This window comes from Micropterus salmoides, unplaced genomic scaffold (genome assembly GCF_014851395.1).
Source record: "Micropterus salmoides isolate LMB-PRFRI ecotype aquatic unplaced genomic scaffold, ASM1485139v1 Ms_hic_scaffold_7, whole genome shotgun sequence".
Classification (NCBI taxonomy): domain Eukaryota; kingdom Metazoa; phylum Chordata; class Actinopteri; order Centrarchiformes; family Centrarchidae; genus Micropterus; species Micropterus salmoides.
Genome location: NW_024044459.1, coordinates 16,099,842 through 16,118,152, shown reverse-complemented (window position 1 = coordinate 16,118,152; position 18,311 = coordinate 16,099,842). Strand labels below are relative to the sequence as shown.

The 18,311-nt window shown below is 39.9% G+C and overlaps 1 protein-coding gene across 1 annotated transcript in view; it reads left to right on the top strand.

The window, feature by feature from the left end:
- si:dkey-215k6.1 (transmembrane protein 132C) overlaps positions 1-18,311 on the top strand; it is a 316,735-nt gene that overhangs the window by 80,224 nt on the left and 218,200 nt on the right. Inside the window, exons 2-3 of the mRNA XM_038704606.1 lie at positions 6,502-6,920; positions 7,554-8,119. Of these exons, the coding sequence (XP_038560534.1) occupies positions 6,502-6,920; positions 7,554-8,119 (985 nt within the window). The remainder of the gene's footprint in view (positions 1-6,501; positions 6,921-7,553; positions 8,120-18,311) is intronic.

Sequence of the window (18,311 nt, the reverse complement as noted above, 5' to 3'; positions counted from 1 at the left end):
ACAGAGGGAAAGACAGAGAGGCTAAAGACAAACAGAGGGGAGAAAAGCTAATTCATGGAAGTATAGAGGAAGAAATTGAGAAAAAGAGGCAGGCAGATGGAAAGAGAAAGGGGCATATTGTGTCCAGGCAAGTGGGGTGGGGGGGCTTAGTGGCAGAGGAGAGAGAAATGGTAGTCAGAGCACATCTGGGGAAATGTGACTCCACTGACCCAATGACAGGGACATCAATCAACAAGTGGTGTGTGCATGTGTGTGTGGGAGTATTGGGGATTATTCTCCCAGGGATTGACCATATTCTGCTTCATGGACAAGGACAACCCAGAGGTAACTTAATCACAATTACAAAAACTGCTACAAAGTTTGTCAGGTTAGGATGAATTCCATTTAGCAGCATTAGTCGGCGATTAAAGAGGTCCCGCAGTCAGCACTTTGATATGTGAGTTTTTATAGCAACATGAAAGAGGACAAATCATTTGTAGTGAAAAAAAAAGGATAACTTTTTCTTCTAATATGTCAGCGGGGACAGTCTGACATGACAACATACACCAAACAAAGACAAACTGCCTCAACAAGGAAGACCAGAGGTCACAAAACAGATATGCACAGTTTTTCACAGGGACACCTTAACATTAGTATCACTGTCTCAAAAATTAGCTGAGCTGCACGAGAACCACTCTGGCATAGTCACAAATATATCCAATACAAGGTTCTTGCAGGGCTATTGCAATGGGTTTCACAATATTGGAAGATGTTGTGTTTACTTTCTCCAGCACCTGTGCCACTAATTGGCATCCATCTGTCTATCTTTAAATTGTTATGACAGAAATACAGCAAGATGTTAGGAGACTGGCTTGAAACATTAGGAGCATGTAGGCCAATTTGAAGCCATTGTAATGAAATCAGGTAGTGTACTTTGAAATTTACACACCCCCAAAGTCATCCACATGTCCCCAGTAAATCATAAGCAATGGGTTCTGCATGATAATACTTTATCGTATCATAAGTGACAGCAGGTGACTCACATGCCCCAAATGAAACATTTTTATCGGCCAAAAATGTTTAAAGTGGTACTCTAGCAATTACTATACTTTCTTTAGCTGACTGAAGCTGCATCCCATAAGGCAACCAATAGCATAGTGTCATGAGACCCTTTGGCCTTGGAATGGACCTTCTCTCTCAAACACAACATCCCCATTTTGTATGGCAGGCAGTCATAAATATGTAGTCTCCAAGTTCAAGCCCATATAGCCCTGATGACACCACGTTGACATCATGAGGAGTTATTTACTAAAACTAGACAAGTTCCTCCAGAGCTACAGAATATGTTTTCACCATGACTAGCAAAGTAACATATATGTGGGCAATCAGTGGCATTTCCTTTAACATTTAAAACACTTGAGCATCCAGTCAGGAGGGACTGAGCAGGATAGGAGACAGAGAGAAGGGCAGAGAGAGTGAGAGACAGAGAGACCACCAAAATAAACTCTGTGCTTGTGATGAACGCCCTGCTCAGAAATAGAAACCTCATCCCTCTCTCATCCTCTTTCACCCTATCATCTCTTTCCTACCTTTCTTCCACATATCACACCATCTCTGTCTATATATCTCCCTGTATCCGTCTCTATCTCTCTTACTCTCCCTATCTCTTTCCGTCTCTCTCTCTCTCTCAGATAGCGTGCCATCTGGGTGATCAATGGAGTTCATTCTTTTCAGGAAATTCTCCCCTGATGGATTTTTCTTTGCTGTGCTGTGACTGTGCTGCTTTTTTTTGGGGGGGGGGGGGGGGGGGGGGGGGGGATTTGCTTCTGTGGATAAAAGCTTTGAATGGTGCAAAAGCTTCACGTTTTCAAGCTGATGTTTTCATGCTGTTCGTCAATGTTGGACATTTTTCTGTATTTTAACAGTTCCTAAATGCAAGAAAGCAGTCGTAGAAATATGCATGCTTGGAATAGCTTTGCCCAGTAGTCTGCCTGAAGAATTTACAAGGAATAGTTATTTATTCAAGTGAAGAACAAAACAAACTAAGCAAGAAAAATAGAAGCACTGGCTTAGAGAACTAAACAGATGGAGTGGAGTAGAGGGAGAAGTAGTTTGTTGATGATCGTCATACATTAAGAAAAACATTTTGGAGCATTTTGGCACCTTTTGCTTTGGCAATGCCTGACAACACTGGACCATGCCAATGCAGCACCCGCTGAAAATGAAACTCAAAGGATGTGTGGAAAAGTTACACAGAGCTATGGATTATGTGTGTGTCAACATGTCTGTGTCCAAGTTCATGTTGCTGCGTGTGTGGGTAACAGTTTCCTGTGGTAGACAGTGTTGTTGCGACAAGCCTGGTCTTTCACTGAGTTTGTCCTATTTGTCTAACCACACATACACACACACACACACACACACACACACACACATACACACATTTGTAGAAAGATACCCAAACCAGGCTGATATGAAAGATAGCCCTAATCATGTGTGTATGTGTTTGTGGGCCTGTCTCTAATTAAATATAAAAATCTGAGTCAATATTTAACCAACACAATACCAAGCAGCACTGATACCATTATCGCATCTTGGTATCTCTCCTTTTCACTCGTACCCATCTGGCTTTGCTTCTCGCTCTTTCTTCCTTTCTCTTTCTTCCTGTCCTACACGCTCCACTGTGTTTTGATTATTGGTTGTGTGTGTGTGTGTGTGTGTGTAATTGGAAATAGAGCAGGATGGGCATTTTTTGGGGGGAAGAAGGACCACAGATGGGCCTTGTCAAGTCTCTGTACATCTGGCTTTATTCCTGTCCAATTTTCCACACACACACAAAAAGACACACAAACACACACACACACACACACACACACACACACACACACACACACACACACACACACACACGTATATAAGTACAGCATGCTTTGTCTCAGTCATGATCACATACAAAAGTATGCATTTATGCACATATGCAATTTTGCACACTGTACAACCTCATATAGTTACTTAACCATGCATACACATACAGGGGCCTCACTAGATCAAATCCACACACAAAATGTACACACAGGCACACACTGTGCAGCAGGACACAGTGGGTATGGACTCCTGTTGTGGCTGGTGGTTGCCAAAATAATGATGCCAGGGAATCTGGATCATGCCAGGTTTAATGGTAGCCAATGGCATAACAGTATTTGGATGCCAGATTTCAAAGGGCCAACCCTGACTTGTAGTATAACGCCACCTATTGAGATACTGAGATTGGCCTGTCTTATATATTATGAAAGTTGTATTAATCATTTCACAGAAAATAAAGAGTTTACAATGATGCTGTCCAGAAAAGCTTACAATGGTGACAACATTAGATGCTTACATTTTCAGATTATGAACATAGCAAGGAACAGCAGCTGCAAGTTAACAAAAGACAAAACAAAATATTCTACTGATCTGTTAAAAAATCATGAGAATGGATAATTAAAGAAAACAAATATGACCCGAGATAAAGTTAGGTTGTTTCTGATATTTCATACAATATTAATGATTCCATTCAAGGGTCAACCTTTGCCTGCATGAGAGAGCTCTGCATTTATGTGTGTTTTTCTGTGTGTGTGTGTGTGTGTGTGTGTGTGTGTCAGCTGTTCGAGGTCCCTGTACAAGATTGGGACATATGCTTCATAAGACTCCTGTGGACACACACACAGACACACATGCAGGCCTTTGCGGTCAACAGTGGATGATTACAAACTACATTTAAAATTTCACTCATTTCAACCAGCCTTTTTTGCATGTGACTTTCAACTTCTCAATAAGAATATAATAATAATCTTTATTTGTAGAGCACTTTTCAAAAACAAGTTACAAAGTGCTTTAACAAGTGTAAAGACAATAATACCCAAGAGACAATAATACAAAAACAATACAAGATAAAAGCATGAAAACATTGAAAAGACTAAAATACACTGTAATACACTAATATGGATGATAAGCTCCATATGAAACACTAGCCTTCTCTGATCCTGATGCTACAGGCATAAATGGGCAAAATGACAACCTAATGTTGTCTAATGATTTTTATATCACCTTTATTTGATGTTATTAATAAAATAAACAGAAATGTGTTTCTTCACATTCCAGACGTCCACTCATGACCCCAAAACGTTTGCCTGACAGTTACTTGTGGGGTCTTATCCTCTTGCAGCACATGGCAAAGCACGTAACACTTGGTATAATCACAAATTTTAACATAAAAACCATAACTTAATTAAGCCTGTACAGTACACAATGTTAGAAAAGGAATTATCCAACTAATAAAAAAGTGTGCTTGGATTCTGCATGGACAAAGATTTGACTGGAGAAGTTTTTGTCATTTATAGTGAAGTATATGCAGCCATCCTGTGTAACATGAAAATGCAATTGTTCCAATCTGTCACACCATGCTATTCGTGCACAGTTTTTTCCATCTCGTCCCCTTCGTTTTCCCTTTTTCATTTTAGTTCCTTGTCTCACTCTTCTTTCCTTTATTCTGCTGCCTCTGTGTTTCTCTTACCATGTCACCTCCCTCTTTCTCTCTCCTTTTCCCTCTGCCAGTCTTTCTCACTCTAAACGTATCCTTAAGTGCCCACGCACCATAACCAAACAAGCCTGCTTATTCATGTTGCACCGAGGTATCTCTGCTATTATTTTTTTGTGAAGTTGCCTCAGTATGACTTGCCCCAGACAGCGCTACGCTGTCCCACTCTCATTATATTTTCACACTCCGCTACCCTAGGACACAAGGATACGCGCGCACGCGCACACACACACACACACACACACATTTCTGCACAAACCCACTTCTGTATGTGTGTGCTTTGTTTGTGCTCCTTGGTGTGTTAAAATGGAAGTCACACCATCTATTTTTTGTGGAGAAAAATATACTTTTTTGCTGTGTCATTTTACATTTTAATGTATTCATGTTCTTTAAATTCTTTTCTACAATAGTCTCATACAGGTACATCTCAAGAAATTTGAATATCGTGAAGAAGTGCATTGTTAGCACCAGAACCAGACTGAGAGATGAAAGGCTCAAAACCTCTGCAGGTGTTTTGAGTTAATTAGCTGATTAGAGCTCTTCTCAGGTCGACATTTCAAATGATATTTTTATAAATGCTTTATTCTAAAATTGTAATAGTTTTGAGATACTGAAGTTTTGATTTCCATGAGCTGTAATCTGTAATTATCAAGGTTAAAATTAAAATAAAAGGTTTGAGATATTTCACTTTATGTATAATGAATCTAAAAATTATTAAAAGTTTCACTTTTTGAATTAAAGAAATATTGAAGAAAATGTTCAACACACTGCATCTACACCTATTAATTTAAAGGACCTACATACTGCTTAACTCTTTAAATCCGCTGAAGACTTAAGTTGTCGTCTGTAACACAACATTCGTGACTAACTAAGCAACAATCAAAGTTTTGAAAAAATCAGCTTTTATGGCAACTGAACACAAAACCCTAGCCTTTAAAGAAAGAACTAACTGAACTTTACTTACCAGTACAATAAATTGTGTTCATGTTAACATTTAGCCAACAGTCATATTCAAATAGTTCACAATAAGTTATCCATTTGGTGGCCCTGCGATGGACTGGCACGATGTACGCTGGGATTGGCTCCAGCCCCAGCGACCCTGTACGCAGGATAAGCGGTTGACAATGAATGGATGGATGAAGTTATCTATTTGTTGATTCAGTGCCTTGCGCAATATAATGCTGACAAGCCAAACAGCAGATGGATAAGAATAAGCATCCTAGCACAATCATTGTAACCTCTTGTCCTCTTTGGAAAAGAGATACTGCACCAAAGCCCGGTAATCCCAGGCTCCAAACTCTCCATCTTTGAAGAGACTGGTAAATACACAAGGAAATGAATAAAAATAGAATTTAAATATATGGAAATAAACTGTCAGAGAGCAATATGTCATTTTTTATATATGCTGGTGTAATTCTTGGGATGGGGATAAAAAGTGCTGCATTAATGTAGAGCCCTGTGTGATGCTGAGTCTATCACTCTTGTATACACAACTAAGAGACCTTACGTGTTTATACTCATTTCTCCTTGTAGAGAAACTGTTAAGAAACACCAAGTACTATAGTGTATGTTGTGTCAGCAGATTGTAATGCATTTGTGAATGTATGCGAAAGCTGATAGATGCTGTGCATGTGTTTATATCAGTATGAGTATACAATAAAAATGCATTTCACAGGTCAATGAGTCTTGGATTTACACACTGTTTGTTGACTTGACTTTAATACATGATTAGCTGCTTTGGATTTCAGTTACAAATGCCACTGTAAGCATTGCAAGTTTTAGCCAGACACTGCATTTTTTATCTGTTTTATGAATGGAATGTTTTTATAATGCATTTAATATTTTTCTTGTCATTTTCTCTTCCTCTATCATTCTGTCTCTCTATCACCTTTCTCTTTTACCCACCTTTTCTCCTCCCTACCTTCCTGTCTTCGCCTATCTCTCTTCAGTGTCTGACAGCCAAGCAGGAGCAGCCGGAGTTGGACCAGGAGGAGGGCCGGACTCCTCCCAGCCTCGTTTCTCCTCTTCCCTCCCCACCTACCTACCCGTCCAATGCCAGCTAAGTGGCGCTGACTCTGTGTTCTTTCTTCGGGAAGCCAATCAGGAGGTTATGCGAAATGGCAGCCTGTCATCGCGGACTGAGCCCTTCTTCCTTCACCAGCTAGAACCAGGAGTCGCCGCCCCACAATCCCTGCCGACCGTCAACTGCAGCTACGGAAACCAGAGCATTGAGCAACCTATCCCAGTGGACCTGCTTCAGGGTCCACCGCCACATCTGCTGCTCACAACCAACCAGGTGACTCTGAACTGGAAGGTCAAAGGTCAAGTGGTGGTGCCCAAAGTGGGGTCAACACGGCCCTGGATACAGGTACCCTCAGTTTAATGTTTTCCTTTTTATTGACGTTTGACTCTTAAATATCTTAATGCAATTAAATAAGGCTTTAGGCTTGTAGCATGTAGTCAAAATATCAATCCCATACAAGTAGAATGATAATAAATCCAAAGGTAATTAGAGGATTTCATATATAAATGTATCATGTTGTCTGTTTGCTCATGTATAAATTCATTATATTATCGTTATTGACTACTTGAAGCTTGTTAGCAACAGTCAAAAGAGATAAAAAATCAATCCCTACTAGTAACCATAAAATGCCCTGAGGGCCTTCAGAGTTGGGTTTATCACCATGAGCCAAACCTTTCACATTGCACCCAGTTATTTCCCAATAATCCACTGTTAATATAAATATATTGTTTAGTGCAGCTTAAAAAAATATACTCATTAGTAAATGAGAAATCTGTAAAAATGAAATCTGTACAGAAAGGGTTATATTCTTCGCCATTTCTAACTATTTTATTTCTATTTTGTCATTTTGCACGGTGTTTAAACACAATTAATTTCAGCTTTCAATGTATAGGTTTAAAATTAGTTTAAAATCTTGGCTAGCTATCCATCCACTAATTTAGGACATTATGACGTTAGATGTATTTGTTTTGTCTTCAGGTACTGTTTTACCTGGTAGGGCGACGTTGGGATGAGCCTGACCCGCCTCCTCCAGCCCTCCTCCCATGTATCAGAGCTGTGGCCCTTCGTGACACCAGTGAAGCAGCACCCTCGGCGGGCTGCCGACTTGTGGGGCCATCTGGCATCTGTGTTGTCCGTCTGGAGATTCCCCCAGCTTGGTTTACACCACCACAAGTGAGAAAAAGACCTCCTGAAGTGACTCTACCGTCAGTGGATGTGTATTACTCAATTATACCAGTGGAAGGGGCTGGTCAAGAGTGTCCCTCCATTGTTAACGAGCCATGGAGAGGTCAGAGTGCAAATGGGCCTCTTGGAGGCCTTGGTATGGGCCAGTGGAGCCCCCTAGTGGATGGGGGTCTTCAGGACATGCTGAAAGCTGGTTCTGTGGTAATGACTATGGGCCCGGTTTCTACCAAAGGAGAAAGATTGAGACTGGATGAAAATGTGGAGGTTCTGGTGCCACCCAGCCCTGTTCGCCTTGGCAAGACTGTGGCGTTTGGTGTCTACATGAAGACAGATTCAAACACGGAACAGTTTACGTTGAGGTAGGAACACAAATGCTTTCATAGATTTTGTTTGGCTTCAGTTGTACTTGTACTCTCATTTCACTTTTTCTTCGGTTTTGCTCTGATTCCCTTTTCTATCATCTCCACTTCTTCCTCCTCATCTGCTCTCTCATCTCTCAACACCGCCGCCTCCTAAGGTTGATAGCTGTCACCTTTGTGTACTCAGCCCTTTTCAGGAGCCAGCAATGCAAATAACAACCTCATGAATATTCATGACAGATTCAGGGAGAGAAGAAAACAGAGAAAATGCGAAGCAAGAGAGGGAGAGGGTGACTGAGAGGGGCTGAAGGTTGGGGAGACAGGTAAATAAAAGAAGAGGCGTAAAATTACAGTATATTCTGGTTTCTCAAACTGGACGGTGGTACCCAAAAATGGCTCTCTACTTTAAGAGGTCACCTACATGGTTTCCCACATAAGCAATAATATGTTTTTATGCCCTTCTATCCCAAGAAACAAATTTCTTTTTGGTTCACTGGTTGAAAATAAGTTTACAGCCACTGATCTAGACTAAGCATGCATATCTGCATCCCATCTCTGCCTCATCATTTCACTGACTTTAGGGATTTCAGGCTGACAAATGACAGATGTGCAAATTTATCATTCTATCCATAGAACATCTCAGCACTCAACAATATGGCTGTACAGTATATATCATTACTATAATAGTCCTATGAGGTTAAAACTATTCTGAACATTTTAAAGAGAAACTTTGAGAAACCTGGAACTCTCTGAAAACGGTAATTTGCACATATCAACTGTTAACCTTTTCACATGAGGCTTGAATATCTTTTTTCAGTTGATTTGCACAGGATGTCAAAGGAATTGATTTTAAATAATGATAATGAAAGGTGAAGATTTGTGCAACAAAAAGTATTTGGCACCTGAATAATACCCTTCCAGTAGTACATGGGAACCAGCAAGAGGACATAAGATACTATGTGCCACCGCTGGAGAATGTCTGATAAACAGTGTCTTAGTATCTAATTTTCTTTGACTCAATGAATGACATAAGGTGAGGATGGTAACATGGGCAATTTTGGAAAATAATCTATTTGTGATTTTTTTTTAACCAATATTGCGATTGCAATTTCATTTGCAATACATTTTTAAGCTCTTTACCTTCTGTATTATTCAAAATGGACAAGCAGTAAATCAGTGTATAGTATGACCAACAAAATATTAGCTAGATTAAACATACACTGTTCTTTCTTGTGGGTCAGGCCTGTGTTATGATGAAATTACATGATGCATGAATTATTATTATGAGCAATGGTGGAGAAGTGTCAGATTTTAATAATATGAGAAAGATAATTTGAGTCAAGTCATAGCATTAAATAATATGATATAATATCATCAAAAACCATTCTCTACCATAATTCACCACAGTGTATTATACAGTAAGCACTCAATACAAAACCCACAGTTCAACCACCAATTAATGCGTCCTTATCGCAGTTCAAATCTCCTAGGATTCCATCTTTCTGTATCCCAGTAAGCAAACAAAAAATACTCAGTTTGAGGTTCAATTCAAAAGTTGGCAGCAAACGAAAATAAAACCAAGTGACGCCTCTCGTGTTTAAAGGGGCATTATGTAGTTTCCAGCGGCCACTAGTGGTGCGGTTTTAAGATTGCAACCAGGCGTGTGCTTGTACGCGTGCTTGCTTAAACTCATGAGCGAGCAGAATCCGAAACACAACCGCTTTCATACAGAAATCCTGCAATAAACGCAGGAACACCAGCATGCAGGCTGTGGCTTTTCACTAAGACATGTTCAGGCTCTGTTACTTCAACGTTACCATCTCAGAGGTGGATCAAAACCGGCACCTTACCTTTCATTCAGCGCAGCGAGACACCAGCATATTGGCACAGTACTCCCGAAAAAAGGCAAAGTGAGAGCGGCTATAGACAGGTAGGGAGCCAGCTTCACACAACATGCGGGAAACTCAGGTAAACTTCCACTACAACGTTACAGTAATATTTTTTTCAGCTTGATGTTAAACTAATCCATGCTCGTTACATTATAAAGTTACACTGCATTTAGCCAACGTGATACAACATCGTTAGCCTGCCTGCTGCTTTCAGTAACTGTCTTTACTATCTGTGAATCTGTCACCGGATGGTTCAGCAATTTTAGCACAGCTACATGTTTTGGATGATAATGAAACTGTTAACGTTAGTGAGCTGGACTGAATATTATAACAAGATTGTGTCACACTTTATAGCAGTTAGACCGCAGTAAGTAAATTTACTCTAGAGTTAGTGGATGGCTCTTCCACTGGGTTGTATATTATGAGGGTCATGTGAGTTACAGCGACTGAGAGGTGGACAGGCTGTGTACCTGAGTATCGGTAAAAGGCAATAAATCTAAATTGAACGTTACGAAGCAAACAGCGGCGGGTCCGAGCTACTGTAGCGTTAGCTGGCTGCTCGTGGCTGCATTACAATAGGATAGTAAACAAATCGCTCTACATTAGCTTTTTACCATTACATCATTCTTGCAGGCTTTGACGCTTTGACATAACGGTGGTACAGAGTAAAGTAACATGGATTGCATTAGGGCTGACGAGCTTCAGCAGATAAAACATTTTTTTTGTTTCTTATCCTTATGTGGAGTTTGTGTTGGAGTCTGTGTTGGAGTCTGTGTTGTGCTGGAAGCAGGTTGTTTCTTAGTGTTAGCAGACTCCATGTCGTAAGTTGCAGTGTCGTCTCTGCTGAGTGCAAAGTCAGTACAAAGCGAGAGCCTCGGGAGCGTGCATGCAGGTGTCAGTCACTGGATTTCGCGGAAAATCCCACCCGGAGCCTTCAAATAGGAATAGGAATACTTGCCTTCAGAGTTAATTGCCAAACCCGGCAAGTGGATCATTTTAATGTCAGATTACAACCCCTTCACACACAGGCAATAAAAAAAGGATTAATTTTAGTAGAAAAACTACATATAGCCCCTTTAATAGACAAGCTCAGTAATTCTCCGACAACACCAGTGTCCCCCACCCCCCGCAGCCTCCGATGCCAGCAAGCAGCGCACTGGCTGTAACCAGGTTGCAACTCAGAACACAAAGGGCCTCTTTCAGATGATTTCACTCACCACCACCACCGAGTTACCTGCGGGTGGCGGGTGCCACATTACATTTGTGAAAGTAGCACCCTGTGTGATGCTAAAGTTTCTGTAGTGTCAGCTTCTGTCAAGCTTAAAGCCATTGTACAACAACAAGTCAAGGTACAGCGTAAGGTGCGTAAGTTGATGCTTCCTCCTGCAGATTGCTTTACTCTTGGGTGTCACTTGACCGTTGCAGCCTTTGCGATTAGAAAATCTTGTTTTATCACATCGTGATAACATCGCAAATGCAATTAATCGTTTAGCCCTAGTAACATTTACTTCATTTTTAACAATAACTCAAAGTAGTTTATGTTTTTGTTTTGCTGGTATGGATTGCTTGGTGTAGTAGTGGACTAACATAGTCAAGGAATGTTTGACTTTTCTGATTTCTGTTACAATCATTGTCAGGGCTTGAAGTAGGGCAGTACGCCCCGGTACACAGATGAGGGAGAAGAGAAGCTCGGGTGCGTTTCAAGCAGCCGTGTGGTGAATGTAGCTCGTCAGTGTCACTTGTCGTGAAACAACCAATCACAGCCTGGATGGGGTGGGACATTTAAAAGTATTGACACATAGGTGTCATTTACACTGGGGATGCTGGGGACAGGTCAGAATCAGAATGTCTCCATCACTTACAATAAATGTTAAATAACAAATGAAACAATGGACAGTAAGAAAACATGCAATGCTATTGAAATATAGAAGAAACAAATGTGCATTGTCCAAACGCTGATTACTGCATTATATTCTATTATATTTTATATTTTGAATTGTCACCTAACACCTCAATTTCCTCCATAAATTGGTGCAGAAAATGTCTCCAGAATGCAGGAAAGTAAGTATTTAATGCTCAAACACTGATCACTGTCAATCAATGTTTTATATTGTCGATCAATGTTAATGATAGTAGTAGTAGTCTACTCTGTCTTTTGTTCTGCCATGTTTGTTAAACAAGGCATGTTTTTACTAGCATAGAAGGCTTAAAATACTGATGCTGAGCCACAGACCATAAAGTTTTTGATTTTACTGGTCTATGTTCAATCAGATTTACAGTATAATAATTTAGTTGTAAGCACACACTGTGGGAACTAGCAAGGCCAGCAGGCTAACAACGGGAGAGCACAAAGTTGTAAAACTGTTATTAACATCTGTCATCTGTCATGATCTAGAACTCACTGCCACTTGAATGAGAGGTCAATCCCACCCCCCTCATTAATTGGCTCGCCATTAGAAAGTTGTTTAATTTGTGTGTAGGTTTACCATGGATTTGCGGCTAAACCTACCTGTTTTAATGTCATACATTCTGTCATTGCAGAACGTTGCAGCTACAAAGTTATTAAATAGCACTAACATACGTTCTTTCATATGAAATGTGTGGACCTTACAAATAGAATATTTGAAACACTTGGAAGGAAGATGATTTGTTCACTATAAAGTAAAACACTTTTATTAGTCTGATATTACTTTCTTACAGAATATTCCAAGCATCTTTGCTATACATTTCCCACATATTTGTTAACAGATGCTGAAAAAATTACTATCAACAGGATCACAGTTGTGTACATCTTTGTGCATGTTCATTCCTGGGGTCATCTGAGGATACTGGAGGAAAATAACGAGTGGCTAGACTGCACTGCACCTTGTCCCACTACCTGCTGACAAAAATCACACATACACACACACACCAACACGGTCACACAGACAGAGGGAGATAAATACATCCTGCGCACACTATTTCTCTCCCACACACGGGCTCTGTACAACCTTGTATGAGGTGTCTTATATGTGTGTGTATTAATCACACACACACACACACACACACACACACACATAGATACACAGAAATGATGAGGTGGCCTCTTTGGTCCCCCCTTTAGACACTTTGTCTCTGTCTTTGTCGTACAACACTCCTGCTGTGCTTGTGCATGTCTGTGTGTGCACATACGTGTGTGTGGTACAGCTACCGAAAGATAGTGGAGGGGGTAAAAAATCATCTATCATCTAAAAACATCTAATTATCTTCTTTTTCTTTTCACAGGTCCTGCTCTTTTCTGCTCTATTTACTGTTGCTATGTCCACCTGTGTGTCCGTTTGGAAGAATGTTCAATTTAAAAAATTTCTAGACATGTATTCCGCTTATCTTTATGTTCACATGTCAGTTGAGGTGTGTGTGTGTGTATGTGTGTTTGCGTGTCTGTCCTGCAACTCTTGCCCTCTGCATACAGTCTCATGGATAATCTTCCATGTTAGAAGCACAGTCAGGCATGTAATACAGCTGGATATAAGTGGATCTCATTCCTATGTGTGTGTTTGTGACATGTAATAAGCATTAAGTGTGCTCCATCACACTGAGGTGATATCATTATGATAAACTGCTGAGGAGATGGAGGGACACGGGGAGAGGATGGGCGAAAGAGACAGACAGAGACAGAAAGAGAGAGGGAATCATAAAAGGAGAGGCCGTAACAGGAGAGATGGTTAATAGGAGAAAGAAGGGAAGGCAAAAGCTTCCCTCACTTGCATCTCTTCCTCACTCAGCCCTTCCAAAAGACAGAGCTACAAGGATGAGATGCAAGGCCAGAGGACTCGAAGCAAAAGACATTTGCCAAATTGGATTGGGCTCCCTTGCTGTATCTGTCACTAGGTTTGTAGTCTCACATAACTATACATGATTCTGTCGTCTGAACTAGCTGAAACTGTGGTTGTGGATGGCTGAGGCATCTGGTACTGAAGTTATACCGCCAAGTCTTCTTCCTCCAATTCAGTTACATTTTGCGTTTGAGTCATTGACTTTGATCACCATTTTCAGGTGATTATTTATTTCTGGACCATGATGCTGATGCTTCACTCATTAGTTAAAACTGAGCACTCAACACACAGGTTTAAAAGATGTGCAGAATAAGAAATATATGGTGTTTTTTGAAAATGAAACTTATTCTGGTACAACCCCTAAATAAAATTATGAGCCTGAAAATGAGCATAATATGACCACTTTAACAAAAAAGGACCATTTCCAAATCAAGCACTTTCAGTAGACTTACTTTTGACCAGTGCAATTGCCCACAAGAAGTACATTGCAGCCTGTTTTGCAGCTGAGGTGATCTACTGGACCAATTCTGGTCCAGTAGATCATCAGGTCTTTGTGCCAAGATTAACCTTGGAAAGGAAAAGAGGAGATTATAAAATGCAGAGAACTGTTGGTTAATTAAGAAATACATAAAAAAAAGATTAACAATGTCTTGTGTTTATCACACCACTGTTATTCACAAAGATTTTAACTCGATTTTTTTTAATAAGAAAAAGGTTGATTATCAAAGAAAGGTTATTTGTCTTGCTTGCTATCTCACCATTTTATGGTTAGATCCGCTGTGGTGTTCCTAATACTAAACAGATTTCCAGTGCAAGTATTTGTCATATTTTCCACTAAAAGACATGTGGAACACAACCTCCCTACTTTTCCTCTCATCCAAGACACATTATACTGCGTGGAACATCCTGAAAAATGACAGAACAAGGAAATTATGGGCACAAGTCCCATAATCTCAGAAAGAAGAAAGAGAGAGGGCTGTAGACAGCAGATGCAAAATGGTTGCTTGTTTTTGCAGGCAGACCTGTTCCGTGGTGTTTTTACTTTGGAAATGGAGAGCTTTCCATTTCCTTTCCCGCTTTTGTTTAGTCTGTCTAGGTAAAGTGGCTGGTGCTACTTGTCGTACTACTCATTCTACACTTATTTAGCTTCCTCCATAACTGTAATAGACATATCTTGCTGTGTGCCAGAGAATTGCAGACCTGCAACCAAATATCTATATATATAACTAAATTGCTTTTCTGAACTGGCTTTGGGCTGATCCACTACTGGATTTTAAGAACAATAGCTCAGTGAGAAGGTACATTTTGAATGGAGCTTTCTTTCATCAAATTATGCCAAGCTCTAACATCTCTTATGTGACGGCTGCTCCATCAATGTGCAACACAGGTTGACACCATGGTGGGCCACGCAATTTTACAAACCTAGTATTGCCTCCAAATTACATACCAGTCAACCTAACTATAATGGAAAAGGACAAAAGGCTGACTAAACCCTTATTGTAAACCAGACAGTACTTCACTAAGTTTTATGTCATGTCTGGTCCAAAGTGCTTGAGCCGTTCGGACATGGAAACGTTTTTTTTTCAGGTACAGTCCTAATTCCTGCAACTGTTTACATTCAAAAGGTGTAAAAGAGGGCGCATCTTTCTGATGGATTTATGTTCTACTGTATGTAGCTCCAGTTCAGTGAGTGATCTGACAAAACTATTTAATGCAGTTTTTTAAATTGTGGAGACCCTCGCCATTGAAGTTTCATGCTTTGAATCTATGTTTAGTTGAGCATTTTAGCATTATCCAGCAGTGGGAATGTTGACAGACTGAGGGTCAAAGTGATTAGTATCTCCCTCATTAAAAAGCTGTCGTCTTGAACTGAGTGCTATCTTTGTTTGGTTAGTTAATTAGTGAGATGATTACTGATGAGGGGATAAATGCTTTGTCTGTGTGTCTGTGTGTGAGTTATACAAAGAGACAGATTGAGACAGTGATTATAAAAAAGGCAAATTCGTTTGTTCTCTCTGCTTGTGTTCTCTCTTGTTTTTGTCTATTTTCTCTCGCTCTATCTGTTTTTATGTGACTGGTATTACAATAGTCATTTGTTTTTTGGTGTGTGAATTTGTATTTGGCCTGTATTTCTGGTCCCGTTCCTTCTTTCAGTGTGTGTTCAGCTGTGTGTGTGTAGGGATTAGTGGATTTTCCTAGGATCAGAGGGGAGATGTACTTCTAAGGACCAGCTAGTCCTCTCTGGTGGTTACACTTCACACATACACAGTCTTTTGCCTCCTTGTCATCACACACACACACACACACACACACACAAACACACAGTATGCCCAGGATGCATTTATTTCACATAGCTCCACCATCGATTTCACCTCAAATGCCCTTTCACCAGCAAGGAGGCAGAATCAATTGTTTTTGCGACTATGTGTGTATACACACGGTCGCAAAAACAATTGTGTGTGTGTGTGTGTGTGAGTGAGTGTATATGTGGCGTTAAGTAAACACACACATAAGTAAACATATAGCATATGATTGTTAGTATTGTTGTGTTCTGCTTTAGTACACATATTTCTATTCATTTGTATTTTATGTTTATGTTTTTCATGTGCCTAAATATCAAACAAGTTATTTGGGAGTGTAAATTCTTGTTGAGAATGTATATACATCATAGCTATTGTGACTGATGGCATGATTCTCATTGTCTATTTGTCTAAATAGGCTCTTTCTGCCAACAGATCACATTGAGTCCCATAGATTGTCCTATTGGTTGGTAATGTAATAAAACATAAAGTAAACCCAAATCAGTACGGTAGACCCTTTGGCATAAGTGTTTCATTGACTGTCAGTGGAAGAATATGAGATGTTTAACCTGAAGTAAACAAACCCAACAACACAAGCGTAAACTGTGTACAGGATGTTTTTAAATGTATGAAACCAGTAAATCTTCAAGCCAAATAATGCTATTGTAGTTGGCTACCATCCACATAAATACTGGACTATTTTTTGCAATTGGTCCTGTATTGAACAAGCATGCTGCAGCAGCGGAACTGGGCTTCCGCCCCTTCAATGTGCATCTACTAAAGTACTTGTTTTTGCCAGATTGTTATTAAGTGGCTGACAACATTGCGAAAAGGATCCTTACAGAGATATACCTTTTTGTAAAGAGTAAGATGCTCTTTGTTTAACCAGAAAGTCACTATAGAACTATTGTCAAAGCCACCAGACTCCATTGTCATTTTACCTCGCAGAATATAGGATTTGCTGGCCTACTGCTGCCTTGGTCGCTTAATTTGTTTGTGTTATTGTGTGATTTTATATGGTTAAAAACACCAAAGTCACACAATAAAACAAAGTAACTGTTTGAGGCAGTGGGAGACCAGAGAGGCAAAAAAAGTCAAGGGAGTCTACTGGCTTTGATGAGAGTAATATAGCGACTTTCTCCGGTTAAACAAAAAAGATCTTACTCTATCTATCGAACAGGTCTTTCTCTATAGGGATCCTTTCCATAATGTCATCAGACACTGAGTCTGTCAGTGGAAAAAATAAGCGCTTTAGTGGATGTACTTCGATGGGGCGAAATTGCCTGCAAGGATTACATTGCAGGTCTGTTTTGCTGCTGCCAACTACATTGCGCTCGCTCAATACTGGACCAATTTCAAAAAAATGTCGTTCCAGTTAGTCACATAGATACGAAAAATAGGGTCCAGGTCTGGGACTTTCTTTCTTTGTCCATTTTCTATTTCAGTCCTTACTTCCACAGAAGCAGCACTCTAAATAATCACCCTAGCCATTAAATTGGACTCAACACAGCATGTACTTGTGCTCACATTCATTTCTCTCAAGCCCTGTGCGCTCTTGCAGCTCTATTGTTCACATAAAATTGCTACTTACCTGTTGCTTTAAAATTCATTCATACTGTGAGTAAGAATATGGTTGTTGTAACTGAACCGAATTCAAACAAATGTAGCATAGGAGGCATTGGCAGGGTATTTGTCCATAGTGACTAATAAATGGTCATATTTCATATAATGCGATGGTCATGAACAAATGGCTAATTAGGGACTAAACAAGTAAATGTAATAAAAGCTAAGTAAGTAAGACTGAACGGACTGTGACCTAGATCTAAAGGGACTGAGTAAGAAAGCAAGAAGTAGTGAATGCAAATAAATAATAAAATAAGCATACATACATAATTAGAGTGAGAAAAATAAATTATGTAGATATAACTAATAAGAAAAACAAAAATGTCTAAATCATAAATGCTGTATTTACTAGGTTCTGTGAGATATAAACTGGTAATCTTACACATATCCTTGCTGCTCAGGCACCGCCTATAGACCTAATACAGCTTTCATTTCTTACGTGATATTTACTATATAAGCTAAAGATTCTGTTTTTTGCATATCCCCCTTAATACAGCTTCAGCCACTTGAGCTCACTGTGTTAGTTAGCTTTACCATTGAAACCATAACAGCGGCAGTTTGTATA